The following is a 20203-nucleotide window of genomic DNA, read 5'->3' as shown; positions in this document are numbered from 1 at the left end:
TAAAAGATTGTATTGTTTTGTCCTCATTTTGAATATTAACACATTTATATAGCATGCAATATAAAATGAAAACAAAAAACAGATGAACGGTAAAAATAAGAGCCCTTCACTCCACTTTTGCCTAGACATGAAGTCCCCCTAATGGAAGTTAATTAGTCAGATCGATTTTGTCTGTATCCTTCCAGAAAGATACCAAAACCAAACCTATTGCAATTGAGTCAATTCCAATTCATGGCAACTCCATGTATTGCAGAGTAGACTGAGCTCCATATGGTATTCTTGGCTATAATCTTTTTTTAGGGAATCAGATCACCAAGCCCTTCTTCCCTGGCAGAGCTGGGTGGGTTCAAACTGCCAACATTTCAGTAGCGCCCAAGTGCGCACCATTTGCCACCTCCCCCAAGGAACCTTCCAGGGAGATAAGTGTTGCATATATGTTGTTGTGTGCCATTCAGTTGATTCTGACTTATAGCAGCTCGATGCGACAGTGTAGGATTGCCCCATAGGGTTTCCAGGCTATAATTTTTACAGGAGCAAATCACCGGGTCTTTTCTTCTGTGGAGCTGCTGGTGGAATTGAATTGCTGCCTTTTTGGTTAACAGCCGAGGGCTTAATCATTGCACCACCAGAGTCCGTTGGTATTTATATAAGCATGTATATATATGTGTTGGAAACCCTGGTGGAGTAATGGTTAAGAGTTTGGCTGCTAACCAGAAGGTCAGCAGTTCGAATCCACCAGGCGCTCCCTGGAAACTCTATGGAGCAGTTCTACTCTGTCCTGTAGTGTCACTATGAGTCAGAATTGACTCAAGAGCAGTGGGTTTGGTTTGGAGTTTGGTATATATGTTTAGAAAAATTTCTCTTATTAAGGAGATCTTTGTTTTCTTCTGCATAGTAGTGTATGGATTCCTTTACACAGAGAACCCAGACTAGTGTATAAATACTCATATTTGGAACACGCTATTTATTGCCTCATCACTCATATTCAGCCTTCGTGAATGTTATTAGTAAAAGTGATGCTTTCTCTGACATTCATTATAGCTTGTTGTTTTCCCTCGATGAAAGAATAGCAACATATTCTGTACATTTCTCTGACACTGGCCAAGTAATTTTCAAACCTGCTACCACCTACCTCTACCCTTGGTACACAACAGCCATTCTGGAATTTTCTTTTACTGTCTTCCTAGGACTTGCCTTTACGTCTTTCTCCGATAGCTCTCATTTCCCATAACTTAGCCCCCACCTCTTTCTTGGATTTCTCTCTGGTGTATCACATTTTCTAGTATCTCCCAGGAAAAAGATTATGTGAGTGGTTAATTTTTTTGAAACCGTATGTTTAAAATTTTCTTTAGCTTACTCATCCATCTGATTTTTCCAGGTATAGGATTTTCAGTGGAAATTAGAAGTAATTTCTCAATTCTTTTTCTGCCTTCCAAGGTTGCTATTGAAAAATCTGAAGGCATTCTGATTCTCTATTTTTGTAAATGACAACATTTGTAACCCTCCTCCACGGAAGATTGTAGTCTCTTCATTTATGTTTTTAAATGTCCAATAATTTGCTAGTGTGGGTCACCCATTAAATAAGTACTAAGAAGACCCTTTTAAATTGGAATATTATTTATGTTTAGGGCTTGGCTATTGTCTTGAGTTATATTATATTGCAATGTATTATATCATGGTATATTATATTTTACAATACATATTAAAATGAAATGTATATACTATTGAACACAATAGTATATTAAATATAATATGCCATGATAGCATTGGGCAAGTTATTATTTTTAACAAAATGAGCAAGAAGAGCTTAAGGAAATTTGTCAGTTGAGGAAATTGTACATTTCCAACATGCTCAGAAGTTAGGTCTGGAGTAAGAGTCTCCATTAAACAATATAAGTTTTTTTAATATATTTTCAAAATATTTTGGGAGTAAATTACACAATTTCATGTACTATATGTTAACATTCAAACAAACAAACTTGTTGCATTAAGTTGATTGATTCATGGCAACCCTATGTGTGTCAGAGTAGAACTGAACTCCATAGCGTTTTCAATGGCTATGACCTTCTGGAAGTAGATTGCCAGGTCTTTCTCCTGTGGCACATCTGGGTGGATTCAAACCTTCAACTTTTTGGTTAGTAGCCAAGCGCTTAACCATTTGTGCCATCTACACACTGCCATCAAGTCAATTCTGACTCATAGCGACCCTATAAAGGACTCCTATATTAACATTATGCATTGTTAAATTATGCATCTTATCAGGGCCCTGGTGGCATAATGGTTAAACATTCAGCTGCTAACCAAAAGGTTGGCAGTTCAAATACACCAGCTGCTCCTTGGAAACCCTATGAGGCAGTTCTACTCTGTCCTGTAGGGTCACTATGAGTCAGAAACAACTCAGAGGCAATGGATTTTTTTTGGCGTATATGTGTGTATATATATATGTAGATATTTTTCTTTATGTATGTACATATATATACATATACATTTATATACACACACAGCTATACTATAACAAAAGTGTTCAGTACAAAAATACTACAACTTAATACACATGAAGTTAAAAATAAGGATCTTGGACAAAGTGTCATATTTCAGTGAGGTGTAAAAGTAAAATCTAATAATATTTCTTTAGTGAATCAAAGGTTATCATTATATTACATACCATTATGTTGGAATCACCCTATTTTAAGTTTGAGACATTTGAAACACAGTTATTATATATATTTTTTTTCTTTTAGCTGTTACCTTTCAGTTTCCTGGAATAAGTTAAGAAATAGCATTTCCATCCTGCTAAGTTATTATTCAAAATGTGTTCTGTTCCTCTTTGTTTTTAGCATGTAGCGACCTGGAGTTCAGGGAAGTGGCAAACCGATTGCGGGACTGGTTCAAGGCTCTTCATGAAAGTGGAAGCCAGAACAAGAAGACAAAAGCATTACTGAGGCCTGAGAGAAGCAGTAAGATTTCTCTATTTTATACATGCTTTTGCCTCCCATGTGAGATTGTATCTCCAATGAATCACTCAAATAAAAACAAATATTTCAAAGTTTACCCTTATATGCATAACAAATCAGAATATTGTTATTACTTCCAAGCACACCCGGAATATTTTGAAGGAAATGAAGCATTTGGGACAACAACTGTGATTGCTTAAAAAGAAATGTTTCCTCAGAGACAGCATTTAACTTCTAGTTGAATTCTAGTAGGAATATTTTTCAGTATTTTAATGGCAAAGGGTAGAACAATACAGGAAATAAAGGTAAGAATTTTAAGTACTTAGATTTTTAGGGAATCCTGTGGAGTTCAAAATTTTAGCCTTTTCATAATTGCTTTGAAGACGTATCTTGCTTGGATGAGCAGACAAAAAAGGATATTGTTAATAATACACTGCAAATCAAATTCATAAAACACAGAGAAAAAATAAGTCATATGATTCTTCTATAATTATTTCATCATTTGTATAGTTCTCCAAACTTTTTTTCCTAATCCTTTAGAAACGGAAATACAAATTGAAACAGAACACTTGTTTTGAATGGTCTTATGAATTTTTCATCTTATATTATTTTAATTTTTAGAAACACATATATATATATGGATATAAAAAAGGATGTTGAAACATGGGCTTAATCTTAGGAAGCTTTCGGAGGTTGAAGGGATTGCTCTAAAATGCAAGAAGAGGGATTGGGGCAGCAGTCATGAGCTGTATCTCCTAACTGACAAATTTGTTCCAGTAGACCGACCTTCATTGCTCCCGGTGACGCAACCCGGCTGCTCTCACTTGGAATCCTCAAAGGCCACTTGATAGTGAAGTCAGAGTAAGGGGACACAGTCTCCATAATCTGTGTTTCCTAAAACACCTCCCTTGTTTTCTTCTTGTGAAGGACTTTTCTACAATCACAATATTTTTCCTGTTAGGAATTTTATTTATGTTCTTAAATAATTTAATCTAGGGAGAAATTAAGCCATCACCTTTAGACATAATCATTGTCTTGGAATGTGTAGTGACTGTGTGTTATGTGTTGTTTCTTAATAATTTTGGAAAGGAACGATTTCAGACTTTCCTTACTCTGTGGGAGTGTTTCTCACGTTTTTCTTCAGAATCATTGACTTGATTTTTGGCAGGTTTTCTTTATTTTTATATAATCTTATCTTATGTATTTAATAGAAACAATAAGTGTTTTGTCACTGGATCCGTGAAGCAAATATATCTAGCGTGAGCGGAGGGCTTTTTCTAGGCTCTTACATTTTCACTGTATTGTGGAGCCGGTTCTTTTGTGTGTTTGCCTATTTAATTTATATTCTCCCCCGTCCTTCCAATATTCATTCCTGAGCATTTTTATTGCTTGCTCTCAAATTTCTTGTTTGAGCTTGAGCTCAGGCTAACTGTTCAGAGATGGACAATAAGAAAGCTTGTAGAACACTCAGCGTGGTGCCTGGCTAATTGCACACATTCATGAAACATTATTTCTCTTTCCATCTTTTTTTTGTTTTGTTTTGCAATAAATGCCATGAAACTCTCTTAAGAGAGTAGGTTAATTACAACAAGATCCTTGGGAGTTGAATATCTTTGGAAAGTACAGGAAAAAAAATGGGTCACAGTGTTATTTATAAGGCTTGGAGGATTCAGAGGCCAAGTAGGAGTAAATTTACAAAGGAAAGCTAACCATTAAAAGAGATATGACAAATGCATAGAATAAAAATGGCTGGCTCTGTCAGATCTTCGGGTATTTACACCCACTGAAGGAGTCCTTCCCTTACTTTATCATATTTAATTTAGAAACAACCCTCCAACATTATGCTGTCCCGTTTCTCTTCTTTACTTTTTCTTCATAGTATTTATTACTATTTAACATACCACGTACTTGACTTATTTATTTATTTGATTTTCTTTCTCTCCCCACTAGACCACTACAGACTCAATGAAGGCGGAGGTCATTATTTACCTCTGCTTACCCCAGAACCTAGAATAAACTTTTTACGCATAATTTTCACTAAATAAAAATGAGTGAAATAAATTAATGACACAAAGAAGCAGTATGTCATGACTGTGAAATACTCCATTGTGTGGAGTAATTTACTCAGTTTTTCCCCTAGGAATTACAACTTACTGTTTCCATTTATTTTTTTCCTCCATGAAAAACAGTGCTGCAGCCAATTTTGTATGATTTTACTTCTAAGAAAAATATTCTAAGCAATGCAATTTGTCAAAAAGCGCATGCATTTTACATTATAAGTGTTAACCGATGTTGCTAAGCTGCTGTGCAAAAAAGAGTAGGACATTTCAAATTTCCACCAACAAGGCATCAGAGTAAATTTTTATCTTCCTCAGTGCCAGCATAAAGTATTACCATTATACTTATTCTTTCCATTCTTGTGCATAATATTATATGTTTCCTAACATTATATATCTTTGTTAATTTTATGTGCATTTATTTCAAGTGAATTCGAACATATATTATTGTGGGAAGAAACTTCTTAATGGCAAAAAAGAAAACCAATCAAACCATCATATATATACTCTACTTACCTGTTTAATTCTGGAAAAGGCGTATTGATGGCTTTCATTCTAATTATATTTAATGAAGTTGGCATCTTCAGTAGTTTTTGCTTTATGTGTTTGCTGTTCTCTTTTGAAGAATATACAGATTTATGCATTATTAAATTATGCATCTTATTATTTTATCAGGGAGTCCTGGCGATGCAGCAGTTAAGTGCTCAGCTGCTAATTGAAAGATTGGTGGTTCCAGTCCACCAGCCGCTCCCAGGGAGAAAGCTGTGGCAGTCTGCTTCCGTAAAGATTAAAAAAAAAAAAAAGATTACAGCCTTGGAAACCCTATGGGGCAGTTCTACTCTGTCCTACAGGGTGGCTGTGAGTCGAAATTGATTTCGTGACAAAGGGTTTTGTTTTGTTTTGTTAATAACTTGCCACCCTTACTTTCAATCTCATTACATTTACCTGGTATTCTTACTCGCATTTTATTCTCAATCTTTATCACTTCAGTGTAAGTGCGTTTCTTGTAAATACCCATAGCTAGATTTGGATTTTTATTTTAAAATGACAGTCTAAGTTATTTAGTGATATAATTCAGTTCAGCCCGTTCACGCCTAATGCATTGACAGATATACTGGATTTTAATCAATCGGTATTGTATTGTGTATTGTTTTATTTTACATTGTTATTTCTTTTTACCTTTTTCTTTAGTTTTTATGGTTTGATTATGTTGCTTTTCATTCCATTCAAATTTACTTTTTTGTTTCACTTGTTACTTTTCTTTGAGTATATAATCTGACACAGTTCCTTTACTATTATTGGAATCAAGTTATTCTTATCCCCCAGAATACTCACCTCCAACACCATAAAGTGAGACCTTGAGGATAATTTTTAGTTATTCCGTCTCTAAAACTTTACCTCTTCTTCCACTCTACTTAAATGATATTTTTGGAAAAATTTCTTTTGTTCTCCCTCTGCTTTTCTCCAAACACTTTGAACTAATTTACTTTAGGAATTTCCCTTTCAAAATACCTCTTTTTCAAATGTTATCTATTATATTTCACATCCTCAAGTAATCTAACCTTATGTATTTAGATTTAATTATGAAAAGTCATGTTAAATTAAATTATTTATATAATATGTAATGTATATATAAGGAGCCCTGGTGGCACAGTGGTTAAAGTGCTCGGCTGCTAACCAAAAGGACTATGGTTGGAACTCACCATTGGCTCCATGGGAGAAAGATGTGGCAGCCTGTTTCTGTAAAGATTTACATCCTTGGAAACCCTATGGGGCAGTTCTACTCTGCCGATAGGGTCACTATAAGTTGAAATGAACTCAATGGCAATAGGTTTGGTTTGGTTTAATTTGTGTGTACATGGTGTTAGTTCCTGTTGAGTCAACTCCAAATCATGGTGATATATTAAGTCTTATATATAATGTACATAATTGATATTAAAAAAAATAAAACCCTTTGCCATCGAGTCAATTCCGACTCACAGCAACCCAATGGGACAGAGTAGAACTGCCTCACAGAGTTTCCAAGGAGTGCCTCGTGGATTCAAACTGCTGACCTTTTGGCTAGCAGCCATAGCTCTCAACCACTACGCCACCAGGGTTTTCATAATTGATATACAGGGGTGAATATTATTTATATTATTTGTTAGTAACCATTGTTTCTTCTCCTTTTCTTCATCTGCCATAGTATATCTCTGTTTTATTTCATTTAATATTTAATCTTATCTCAAGTATTTAATTTTTAAAGAGTTTATCAGTCAGGAATATTTATGTCCTTTTTTGCTTTGAAAAATGCATTTTTTCTTTTAGGATATTAGTGAGTACACTCCATAGCACTCTCACCTTCCAAAGTATAAGATTCCCTAAAAGGGAGTCACTAGAGCTCTGTACCTAAATACAGTGTAACTTGTGAGAGCCAGAACTTGATGGGACTGCGTAGTTTTTCTGGGTCTCACAAGTTTTCCACCTGTGATAGGGCACAGTCTTACCGCTTTTTCTCTCTCTCCTTTTAATGGAAAATATTCAAATTTTCCTTCTCTGACAGGTTTCCACCTTACATAGGTTCTGACTTTCACAAGTTTTACTGAATAAACAATCAAATTATCTGTTAAGCAACAGTATGAGGCTCTGTTATAAGCCTTTTATTCACCATTTTTTTTTTTCCAAGATTTTGGCTATATTTTGGTATATTTCTTGCACTTGATTGTCCGTTTCACTAATTTGTCACTCAAGAGTGGCAAACCATCTTCACAATTTGTCTGTAAGATTTAGTTGGGAAATTATGTTTTTCAGCTTCAAAAATTGTTTCTATGTACTTTTTATGTGTGCATTTAAATGTTCAAGCTCGTGTGTGTCTGCATATCTTAAATGCATGTTGTAGACAGTCTACCCCTTCATTTCATTCAGCCTATAACTGACTTTTTTTTTCTCTCTGACTACTGGCTCTCTTCAGATTATGTGGTGGTTTTTCCTTGTCTCTTCACTGGGGCTTTGGTCTGTTTGATGACATCCCTTTGTTGGTAATATTCCAAATTCGATGGAAAGCTGTCTCACTTGCCTTGACTTTGTCTTAAAAACACCACTTCCCTGCTGAGCCTTGATTGCAGCATCCTTATTCCTGTGCCTCTTACCCTGGTGGCATAGTGGTTAAGTGTTAGGGCTGCTAACGAAAGGGTCAGCAGTTTGAATCTTGCCAGGCACTCCTTGGAAACTCTGTGGGGCAGTTCTACTCTGTCCTATAGGATCACTATGAGTTGTAATCGACTTGATGGCACTGGGCTTGGGCTTGGCCTTGGGCTTAGACTGCCCTTCATGAATTTTTGAAGTCACCAACAGTAGGCCCAATTACAGCGTGATGGATCAAATTGTGTCCCCCCAAAATACGTGTTGTACATCTTAGCCCCTAAACTCGTGGATGTAATCCAGTTTGGGAATAGGATTTTCTTTGTTATGTTAATGAGGCCCTATCAGTGTAGGGTGTGTTTGAAGCCAATTACTTTTGAGGTATAAAAAAAGCAGATTAGGCACAGAAACAAGCAAGCACAGACGTAGGAGGATAGATACCACACCACATGAAGATCACCAAGCACCTGAGGAACAGAAGCTGAAAAGGGACAAAAACCTTGCCTCCAGAGCAGACACAGAAAACAAGCCCTCCCCTGGAGGTCTGAATTCACACTTCTAACCTCCCAAACCTTGAGAAAATAAATTTCTGTTCATTAAAGCCACACACTTGTGGCATTTCTGTTACAGCAGCACTAAGAAACTAAGACATACAGGTGGTAGATATTGACCTTTCCCCCAGCAGTCAGTTCTCCTTGAGACAGGCTGCTCTCACTTCCTAATTCTCCACCCCGATCCCGTCTCCTGCACGCACTTAGTCCACAGTGAGAGAAAACTCTGTACCAGTATGCACGCATTTGCCTGCAAGCTCCAACACCCATTTGGCTGAAGAGAGAGGGTTCATAGATTGGAGTTGATCATGGACAGAAAGGCTACTACATTTTAGGTAGTCAAAATACATTCTTATGCATAATCAAGCAACTTTAAATTTAATAATGAAAACGTGATATATAGCTAAAAAAACAGAGTATTATGTTTGTTTTATTTAAATATCAAAATAGAGATGGTAGGGGAAAATATTGTAAGGGGGAAAAAGGTGTATATTTTTCTGGTTGTGTAAATATGAATGCTTAAATGCCAATGTCTGTTGTTTAATATTTACTGTTATTTAATATTACCTTTGAACTTGAACAGGTCTTTGTCTTTTGATGCAACTGTATAGCCAATGACATTTAAATGATTAATGTAAGTTTATAATAATGGTGAACTTTTACTTTACTATCTGGAAATTTATATAGAGTGTGATTTATTTAATATTAGAATACTTGTGAATGGAATATGTAGTTTATTTAAAAAAAAATAATTCTCAAACTTATACCTGTTTTTCCTAACAGTAGACTAAAATAAAGTGAAATGTCTTAATGGATGACTTCGAGAGGTAAACCTGAGCTGCTTCTGAACTGGTTGGGGTGCAGGAGGGCAGTGGAGGAGGAATATTAGCACAAGCCTTCTTTGTAAATTCTTTATACCCTTAAAGAACCTAAAAAATTCAGCACTCTAGTTCATTTCATATAAAGGCTGCCGTCGAGTCGATTCCGACTCATAGCGACCCTAGAGGACAGAGTATAACTGCCCAATAGAGTTTCCAAGGAGCCCTGGTGGATTTGAACTGCTGACCTCTTGGTTAGCAGCTGTAGCATTTAACCAGTACGCCACCAGGGTTTCCTACAAAGGCTTAGATTGGTGCTATTTCTTGTTCCAACAAATAGAGCAATAAACGTCCATGAGTACAATCCAGCAAAAGTTGGTTCTAAATATTGGGCAAAATAAGGGCTACTGCCTTGTCAAACATGGTGGAACATAAATACATATGTATGATTGAGCCACATGAAATTATCAATTCTGGAACTATAGCAAGAGTTGTACCTTAAAGGTCAACCTATTAAAATCGCCTGAAAATTCACTGTTTTACTTTTCATATGTATGTTAGTTTGTGATACCTTAACAGTGTATTTATTTTTCTTTCCCTGAGTAGCATGTACTTTTTATCTGTTAGTTTAATTTTTCTGCAGCTTTATAACAATTAAAAATACAAATTCAGTTATAAAATACATTGTTTTCTTTTCCTATCATAACTGAACTATTTAGGCTCTGATTCTGTTATTATACCATAAAATTAAACACTTGAGGTTTTTTTTTTTAAACAATAAATAAGTGGTGTGCCTATTATAACCTATATACCTTGATTTTTTTCATTATTTAAATATGTACTAATAATTAAGAAACAGAAATACTATGCCCAGATTTGTTATTATTGTTGTTGTTTTTAAATATATTTTAACCTAGTGCGTGTGTTTGTGTGTTGTGTCTTTCTTTGAAAGAGATATTATATTAATTTTCCCTCTGTCAATTTGGAAAGTATCAGGTCATCAGCATCCTATGCAAAATTCTCATATTAACAATCTGATTCAGATTAAGATAGTGTCTTATTTTTGCCTTTCCTACGAACTAAATTCTCTCCTCAGTCAGAGAAAATGGTAGAATTACTTAAGCCCCCAGGGTAAATGAATACATTCTAATTTCTTACCAAGACACTACTCACTTTATGTCTTGCTGTCTTCACGTTGAGAGGAAGATTGCATTTTGAATCAGATGGCTCAGCAATGATGCTCCATTTCAGTGCAATTAGGAGGCTTCTAGGTATGGCAGGGGACTGCATTTTTGAGAATAAAGATTTGCCAAGTTGGTATATAAATTTTCTGTTCTTTTTTCAAGTAATAAAATGAAAGATTTAGATCATTGCTTATTTTGTTTCTTCTAATTATTGAGACATCTGGAACTTTTTATTGGATAGACACTATAACTGAGACATTATAACTCCTATAATAAAATTTACTTATACACATTAGTAGCAGTAAGATAACTTAATATTTGAATATTACAATTTTGTAGAAAGTTTACTTTGTACTTGGCTGAATTTTTGTAATCCTAAAAAAACTGTCTAGTTTTTTATGCAGATTAAACTGATAATTATCAATAAAAGAACTACATGAATGATATAACATAAATTTTTATTGCATTATTATATTCTGGGACACTACCCAATTGGACCTGCTGGGCACAATGCTTTTAGATAGCTCCTAGTCTTTAAGCCAAAAACCAAACCCGTTGCTGTTGAGTAGATTCCGACTTATAGCGAACCTGCAGCAACCCTGTAAGACAGAGTAGAATGGCCCCGTAGGGTTTCCAAAGAGTGGCTGGCAGATTTGAACTGTCGACCTTATTGATTAGCAACCCTAGCTGTTAATAGCTGTGCCACTAGGACTTCTCCTAATCTTTAGGGACTATATTATTCCAAGTAGAAGGAGTTACCATTAGCATTGGTAATTTCTGAATAATAATAGTAATATTTTAGTATAATAGTATATTATTTGTAAAATTTTATTACTGAATTATTATTGTTGCTTCTCATCAGGTGAATGAAATATTGCCTTTTTAAAAAATTCTGTGTTTTCAACACAATGAATGCATTATTTCAAAATATAACCATGTAGGGCATTCAGAGCTCATTTCACCAGTAATCTGAACTGTTAGGACCTAGGGGAAAATGAAATAATAACTCTCAACAATAAAGAAGTTATAAAAAAGATATATGAGCACACACACAAAATATAGAAATGTTTACATTTTTCAAAGAGTGTAACTGAGACCTATACTCCATGTGTATATATATATATATATATATATGTATATAGTCAGTTATAACATAGCATTTAGATCCACAATCAACACCCATGGAAGTGGCAGTCAAGATGCATTGCATTGGGCAAATCTGCAAAGGACCTCTTTAAAGTGTAAAAAAAGCAAAGATGTCACCTCAAAGACTAGGGTGTGCCTGACCCAAGCTACGGTATTTTCAATCGCCTCATATGCATGTGAAAGCTGGACAATGAATAATGAAGACTGAAGAAGAATTGACGCCTTTGAATTGTGATGTTGGAGAAGAATATTGAATATACCATGAACTGCCAAAGGAACGAACATATCTGTCTTGGAAGAAGTACGACAGAATTCTTCTTAAAAGCAAGAAAGGTGAGACTACATCTCACATACTTCCGGCATGTTATGAGGAGGGCCCAGTCCCTGGAGAAGGACATCATTCTTGGTAAAGTAGTCAGCGAAAAAGAGGAAGACCCTCAACAAGATGGATTGACACAGCGGCGCGAACATAACAACAATTTTGAGGATGGCACAGGACTGGGCAGTGTTTCATTCTGTTATACATAGGGCTGTTTTGAGTCTGAACTGAGTCGACAGCACCTAACAACAACAACATAAGCATTATTCCCTATTACATTTTATTCCAGTGTCAGTTGAATAATACATAAAAGTCTTGAATCTTTGCATAATAGATGCCCTGAAAGCATCAAAAATTGATAGCTAACACCAAGGGGAAATGTATAAATGAGAAGCAAATATATAACTTAAGAAGCTAACTATCTGGGGATATTTAACATGAGAAAACATGATGCTATAAACCACAGCAGCCCTTGAACCATATACTAGGCAGTAAGCAAAGCTATTAATTTTATGATGATTCCTCGGAGACATTAATAAGTGTTTAATTTTTTTCCACGTATCACAGTTAGGAAGGAATTTTCTTTTTTTTCATGTTCTAATTATACAATAATACATGTTTATTTTAACAATTGACAGTTAAATGTAGATGAAAAAGGTTAATATTTTCCCACCACCTCCATCAGTTTTCTCCAAAATGAAGTAAAACTTGCTAGCAGCCTGATATATATGGTTTGTCAAATCCTACTTGATTCTCATACAAACCTATGTACTCACATCAAATGGGCATACTTTTTTATTAACATAAATGATATCACACTACATACAGTATTCCACAGTATGCATATTATTATTATTCACCTATTTCATTCTTCTTTATTATTTTCAGGAGTGTATATAATGTTGTACCACAATTGATTCACCAGTTCTCTTACAAGTGGACATTTTATGCTCTTTCTAGTTCTCTCTCTCATTGTATGCAAGATAGCAGTGAACAATCTTGTTTACAGTAGCTTTTTTTTTTCTTGATTTTCTTTGCTTTGTAGAATAGCTTTCCAAAAAAATTAATGGATCCAAAATACTTTGTGAATTTAAGTTAATAGGTATTTTAGATTTTATTTTACCAAAGCAATTCATAAGAATGTTTAAGAGTAGACGTCTGTTATCCTCAGTATTAGATGGTATTGCTCTTTTTTGCAAATATTTTGAGTGAAGATCTCATTTTTATAGACATTCTCATTACTATAAAAAGGCAGATTTTATCTTTTGCCAATTGATTTTTAAAAATATTTTCTTCTCAATGGTTAGAAGACATTTGTATTTTAACCCTTTATTGTGTTACAAATCTATTCTCACATCCTCTTTTTATTTTGACTTTATAGTATCTCAGGTTGCGTTCCTGAAGAACATCTCTCTCAAAAATGCTGTCATTTACATTAATATAATTAAACCCTGGTGGTGTAGTGGTTAAGAGCTAGGGCTGCTAACCAAAAGGTCAGCAATTCGAATCCGCCAAGTACTCACTCCTTGGAAACTGTATGGGGCCTGTCTCCTCTCTTCTGTAGGGCCTTTATGAGTCAGAATCGACTGGATGGCAACATGTTTGGTTTTTTTGGTTTTGTTTTACCTTCATGTTAGTTGTATTCTATTTGTTCCATTTATCATTTGCCTATTTTTCCCTCTCATATGCCTTATTCTAGATTAATTGAGTATTTTTTATCATTCTACCGTATCTCCATTACTGATGTTACTTTTATACCTTTCTGGAAGATTTTTTTTCATGGTTACACTAGGGTTTACAATGTACAAATGTAATTTATCACAATCTACCCTCAAAGAATATTTTACCATTTCACATATAGGATAAGAGACTTAAACTCCCAATTTCTCGCTCCCATTCTTTGTGATATTTTTGACATAGTTTTTGTTTTAAATATGCTATAAAGACACAGACGGGAAACCCTGGTGGCGTAGTGGTTAAGTGCTATGGCTGCTAACCAAGAGGTCAGCAGTTTGAATCCTCCAGGCACTCCTTGGAAACTCTATGGGGCAGTTCTACTCTGTTCTATAGGGTCGCTATGAGTCGGAATCAACTCAACAGCAGTGGGGTTGGGGCTATAAAGACACAGGACACTGCTACTAATTTTAGATTAGAAACTCAACTATCTTTTAGAGCATTTGGAAAAAACAAATGTATTCCTGTTCATTTATGCTATTTTCAGAAATCCTTAGATCCAAGTATCTGCCTACTATGATATTCTCTGGGACGTAAGCTCTTTGATGAGTTTAAGAAAATGCATTTTTTTTAGATTATTCATGTTTTTCTTATGCTCTGAGGGCAGCAATACTTTTCTAAATGGCTGAAGAGTATTTGCACTGGATGTAAATTTCTTTTTTGACAGGTTTTATTTTTGTTTTTAGTTTTTTTCCTTCAGTCACTTAAAGGTATTGTTCAACATTTTTCTGGCCTCCAAAATTTCTGATGAGATACCAGTGCTTAATCAAATCACTATTTCCCTGACTATGTCATTTTCTTTTATTGCCAATTTCAAGTTTGATTTCTATCTTTAGTCCTTAAGAGTATGATATACCTAGAAATTTCCTTTTTTGTGTTAATTCTGCTTGAGGATTATTTCATCTTTAACCTATAAACTTACGTTTTAAAGCAAAATTTTTCTCATTATTTCCTCAAATATTTTTCCAGCACCATTTTTTTTTTTTTTCTTCTTCTTTTCTGGAACTTCAGTTGTATGTCTGTTATACCACCTGATATTGTAAGAATTGCCTGAGGATTTTTTTTTTTCTCCAGTCTCTTTGTTGTTGTTCACATTAGATCTTTTCAAGTGCTGTATACTCAACTTTATTTATATTTTTACTCGTTTATTTATATTTTCCTCTGTCAACAGCATTCTGCTGTTAACTCAATCTAGTGATTTTTTTTAAATTTTATAGCTTTTTGTTTTTGTTCTTTAATTTTCATTTAGTTCTTTCTTTAATTTATGTTTCTTTTCTAACAGTTTCCATGATTGCAATTATTCCAAGCATATTTTCTCAGACTTCATTGAACACAGTCATTTTAGTTGCTTCAAAATCTTGTTTGTTATTTCCAACAACTGAATCATCTTAGATTTGACCTCAACTGATTGTCTTTTATTTTGAAAATAGATTCCATTTTCCTGATTCTTCATATTTCACATAATTCGGAATGGTATTCCAGACATTCCACTGACATCAAGTCGATTCTGACTCATAGTGACCCTATAAGACAGAGTAGAACTTCCCCATAGAGCTTCCGAGGAGCACCTGGTGGATTTGAACTGATGACCTTTTGGTTAGCAGCTGTAGCTTTTAACCACTATGCCACCATATCTAATAGCACCTCTTTTTTTTTTTTTTAATATTAATCTTTTACATATGAGTACAATCGTTCAATCTTTCTAAACATGTCTTGAATTCTACGTTTACTGAGATTTGTCTCGTTTAGATGGTTTTATCTTGATTTATGTTAATCTCAATTATGCTAATGATATATTTGCTGACTAAGCAAATGGTTTGTTAATATAGTGTGATCAGTAAGGTCATGTGTCGACTTGGCTGGGCCATGATTCTCAGTGGTTTGGCAGTTATGATATAGTTTGGCAGTCCTATGATGATGTGATCACTTCCATGATGAGATTTGGTATGATATGATCATCTCCTTGATGGGATCTGCTGTGAGTAACCAATCAATTGAAAGGGAGTTTCCTTGGGGGTGCGGCCTGCATCAAATATATAAATGGACTTTCTGGCAAAACTCGTGGGCTTTTGCTCACTATGGGTCCTGCAGCTGGCTCCTGTTCATCTGACTTCCAGTTCTGGGGACTTGAGCTAACAGCTTACCTGTGGTCTTGACTGCCAATCTTGGGATTCATCAATCTCTGCAGCTTGTGAGCAAGAGCCTTGCTGTCTGACCTGCCGATCTTGGGTTCACTAGACCCTGCAGCCTCTTTAATCAGGAGAAGCCTCCAGTCTAACCTATGGATTTGGGACATTCCAGCCTCTACAACCGTGTGAGCCATATCCTTGACATAAACCTCTTTATGTAGCTATTTTTACTTTCACTGATTTTGCTTCTCTAGAGAAAGCCTAAGACATAAAGCTTTTCTATTTCATAAGATTAGTAAATTAACTATTTATGTGTCCATATTGGGAAAGTAAATAACCTCATTTTCTTCAATGGCATAAACATTCAGATAAGGATGAAATGTTGAGATACTCTTTTTTCAATTATAAAAACTTTGTGTTTGATAGCTTCTACCTTTCAGAATTTTTTGAGATATCTTTGAAAATAAGAGATATTGTTAGATGTATTTTATAAATGATTTTAGTGTCTAATGGAGATTATGATTGCTCTCCAAGGACTTAAAAAGATTGGTGAATATGGGAAGATCAGGAGGCAGGATGAGCAAATGGGTTCTTACTATTAATAAGCACAATGTGGTCTGGACCTAAAGGTTGTAATCCAGTCAAAATTCCATAGGCTTCAGCCACTAAAAGCTGTTGTGTGCATTATTTCATGTGCTCTTCAAATAATCCTGCAAAGTGGGTAGTATTCCCCCCAGTTTGCCACTGAAGAAAGTAGAGAGGTTAAACCCAAAGTCACCCAATTTGTAAGTGACAGTGCTGGTGTTTGAATCAAGATTTATGGACTCTGAACCTATGCTCTCTTTGATCTACTCAATTCAGTAAATGGCAAATCTATTATTTCAATAGCTATCCTAGTTATCTAGTACTGCTATAACAGAAATACCACAAGTGGATAGCTTTAATGAAGAGAAGTTTATTCTCTCACAGTCTAGTAGGTTACAAGTCCAAATTCAGAGTGTCACCTCCATGGGAAAGTTTTCTCTCTCTGTCAGCTCTGGGGGAAGGTCCTTGTCCTCAATCTTCCCCTGGTTGAGGATCTCCTCAGGCACAGGGACCCCAGGTCCAAAGGACTTGCTCTGCTCCTGGCACTGCTTTCTTGGTGGTATGAGGTCCCCAACTTTCTGTTTGCTTCCCTTCCCTTTTATCTCTCGAGAGATAGAAGGTGGTGCAGGTGACACCCCAGGGAAACTCCCTTTATCTGGGATCAGGGAGGTGACCTGAGTAAGGGTGGTATTATAATCCCACCCTAATCCTCTCAACATAAAACTACAATCACAAAATGGAGGACAACCACACAATACAGGGAATTAAGGCCTAACCAAGTTGATACACACATTTGAGGTGGCACATAATTCAATCCATGACAGTGGCTCAAGTCAATCACCTTGAAGATATCCTTGAGAGAAAGAATTAGAGGCATAGATGGGATTATCTCTAAGTAAAATCCAAAGTCTTTATTGTGGCCTAAGTCAGAGAGCGGAAGCACTAGCGGTGCAGTGGTTAAGAGCTACAGCTGCTAACCAAAAGGTTGGCAGTTCAAATCCACCAGCTGCTCCTTGGAAACCCTCTGGGGCAGTTCTACTTTGTCTTATAAGGTCACTCTGAGTCAGTATCTACTCAACAGCAATGGGTAAGTGAGTGAGCAGAACACTAATTCTCTGACCTTATCTCTCTTAACACTTCCTCCTGACCCTTCCACTCCAGGCATGTTGGTCCTTTGCCCTTCTGTGATGACATCAAGCATATTCTAGCTTCAGACACTTTTCACTTGTTATTCCCTCTACTTGGGATGCTTTTCACTCGGATACCTGTATATTGCTCATACTTTTACTTGTTTTATATTTCCAATCAAATATTCTATTTTTAAAGAGGCAGTGTGGTAAGCAGAATTCTACAGATGCTCCCCCCCCCCCCGAGATTCCTATCTCCTGGTTATTCAATCAAACATTAATCTGGGTTCTTCTGCTAGGAGATTTCACATATCTAAATTAATTGACCTTAAAATTAATGGAGATTATCCCAGTGAGCCTGACCTAATATAAAGATAACTTTTAAAAGCACAGCTTTTGCCAGATGGTAGCGGAAGAGGAAGTCAGAGAATTTTTAAGTATGAGGGAGATTCAACACGAGGGAGGTTCTTTGTTGTTGACATGGAGGGGACCACACGCAAAGTCCTCACAGTATCTTCAAGGAGTTTATAGCAACTCCTAGCTGATAGTCAACCAGGAAATGAGGATCTGAGTCCTACAACCACATGGAACTGAATTCTTCCAGTAACCTTAATAAGCATGGAAGATAAGGCCCCAACCCATTGAACACCTTGATTTTGGCATTCTCAGACTCTCAAAGATCCCAAGAGAACCTGCCCAGACTTCTGATCTACGAAACTATGAGTTAACAAACCGGGAATTTTTTAAGCAGCTAGCTTTGTGCTAGCAAAACTAACAGAGATGGTCTCTGATCATTCTATTTGAAATAGTCAATTATCTTCTTCCTCAAACCTTTCCTTTTTTCCTTATCTTGCTTTATTGTTTTTTATAGCACCTACCCATCTGACAGTATAAATAATGAAGTTTTCGCTATTATTATTTTTTTTTCTCTTTTCCTATTAGGATATTGGCTATTTGGGAGCATTCACTGTCCATTTGGCTTTATAGCATTTTCTCAAACATCTAGAACAATGCTTGGCTCATAAGAAGTAAATAACAAATATTTTTTTATGGAGGTCAGGAATGGAGAGTTTTTTTTGATTGTGTAACAGAATTTAGAAATTCAACTCTTCTTGTCTCAGATTCTCCTGAGGCAGAAGATGATAGATGCAAAATTGTTAACATCGATTACCAAAAGATGACCCTAAGGCATTTAAATGCCTGATCAAAACGAGAATTTAAAAAGAGTTGAGAGAACAGAGATGGAGAAATCACTCATGAAGAGCTTTTCTTTGCAGAGAGCTGTACTAGGATTCTACCGCTAAGAAGGACTCAGGATGCTTCCCCCTCACTTCAAAACAAGGGAAGTCTTTCAACAGAAAAGGTTTCAAGAGAGTATGCTACATGTTCCCAGATGTGTCGATTAGGTCCTGAATTTACCAGCAAAGTCTGAAAAGCAGAGACACCTATGAGCTCTCGTTTGGTGTCAAAGCAAAGGAAAGGCACTGCTGCTTAGAGCTCGTGTGTCTGGGCAAAAAACAATGAGAATATCCATGAGGATCAGATTTAGTCCATGTAAGTGAAAGCCCGATGTAAATTTTGTCCAAGATGGAGATTTGGAACAGTGATGAGACTTCTAAAAAAAAGCAGATCACCAGATATCCAGGGACTGACTCTGTGGTGATTGCCCCCCAGAGGAAAATATCACATATCATGAGAAGGGCAGTCATATATTTACACTGTGGGCCTCTGAAGGATCCCAAAAGGATCTAGGAGGAAAAACAATATAGATGAATCTTTAAAAACTTGATAAACCTATGGAGCACAAAGGTTTCCTAAGATAGTTATCAGTTTGATAAGAACTTCTCTGCGCTCTCTTATGTATTCTTCTCCACCCACTCCAAAACTAAAGGTAGTCATGAAAAAGATGGAGGAGGAGAGTTGGAAGTATAAGTGGAAGAGGATGCAGGAAGCACCAACTTCCCCTTACTTGCCTTTCCACCTGCAAAATCCCCATCCAGGGAAAGAAAGAATCAAGTTGGGGGTTGTGATCGTTACAGTGAAACCTATGAGAACTGGAACTTCATGGGAATGCCTTGTTTTTCTGGGTTTCTCAAGTTTTCCACCTTTGATTTGACAGGGTGCATTTTTCTTTTTCCCCTCTCATTTTAGTGGAAAATATTTGAGTGTTCTTTCTCTAATAGGTTTCTGCCTTACATGGGTTCCATTTTTTTCAGATTTTACTGTGTATGAGATTGAACATTTTGAAACACCAAATTAAATTAGTCTATAAAATCTTTTGTTACTGAAAGCTGAGATAAATAATTATTGGCACCTTCTGAGTTTCCATACAAGGATAGGAGAAAAACTTCACCCTTGAGCTAGTATTTAAGAAACTGTCAGAGAAGAAATAAGTGGTTTCAGATTATATCATATAACCAGTACTTGTTCAGTGTATGTGTGGATACGCATCCTGTAATCAGTGTACTAGTTAATATGT

At 35.8% G+C, this 20203-nt stretch overlaps 1 protein-coding gene across 3 annotated transcripts in view; it reads left to right on the top strand.

Moving 5' to 3' along the window:
- The window catches only part of SPOCK3 (SPARC (osteonectin), cwcv and kazal like domains proteoglycan 3), a 513758-nt gene that overhangs the window by 466146 nt on the left and 27409 nt on the right, over positions 1 to 20203 (top strand). For all 3 annotated transcript variants that reach the window (XM_049864182.1, XM_049864181.1, XM_049864183.1), the window contains exon 7: positions 2838 to 2957. In XM_049864182.1, the coding sequence (XP_049720139.1) occupies positions 2838 to 2957 (120 nt within the window). The remainder of the gene's footprint in view (positions 1 to 2837; positions 2958 to 20203) is intronic.

This window comes from Elephas maximus, chromosome 21 (genome assembly GCF_024166365.1).
Source record: "Elephas maximus indicus isolate mEleMax1 chromosome 21, mEleMax1 primary haplotype, whole genome shotgun sequence".
Taxonomy (NCBI): domain Eukaryota; kingdom Metazoa; phylum Chordata; class Mammalia; order Proboscidea; family Elephantidae; genus Elephas; species Elephas maximus.
This window is presented reverse-complemented; position numbering and strand designations above follow the sequence as displayed.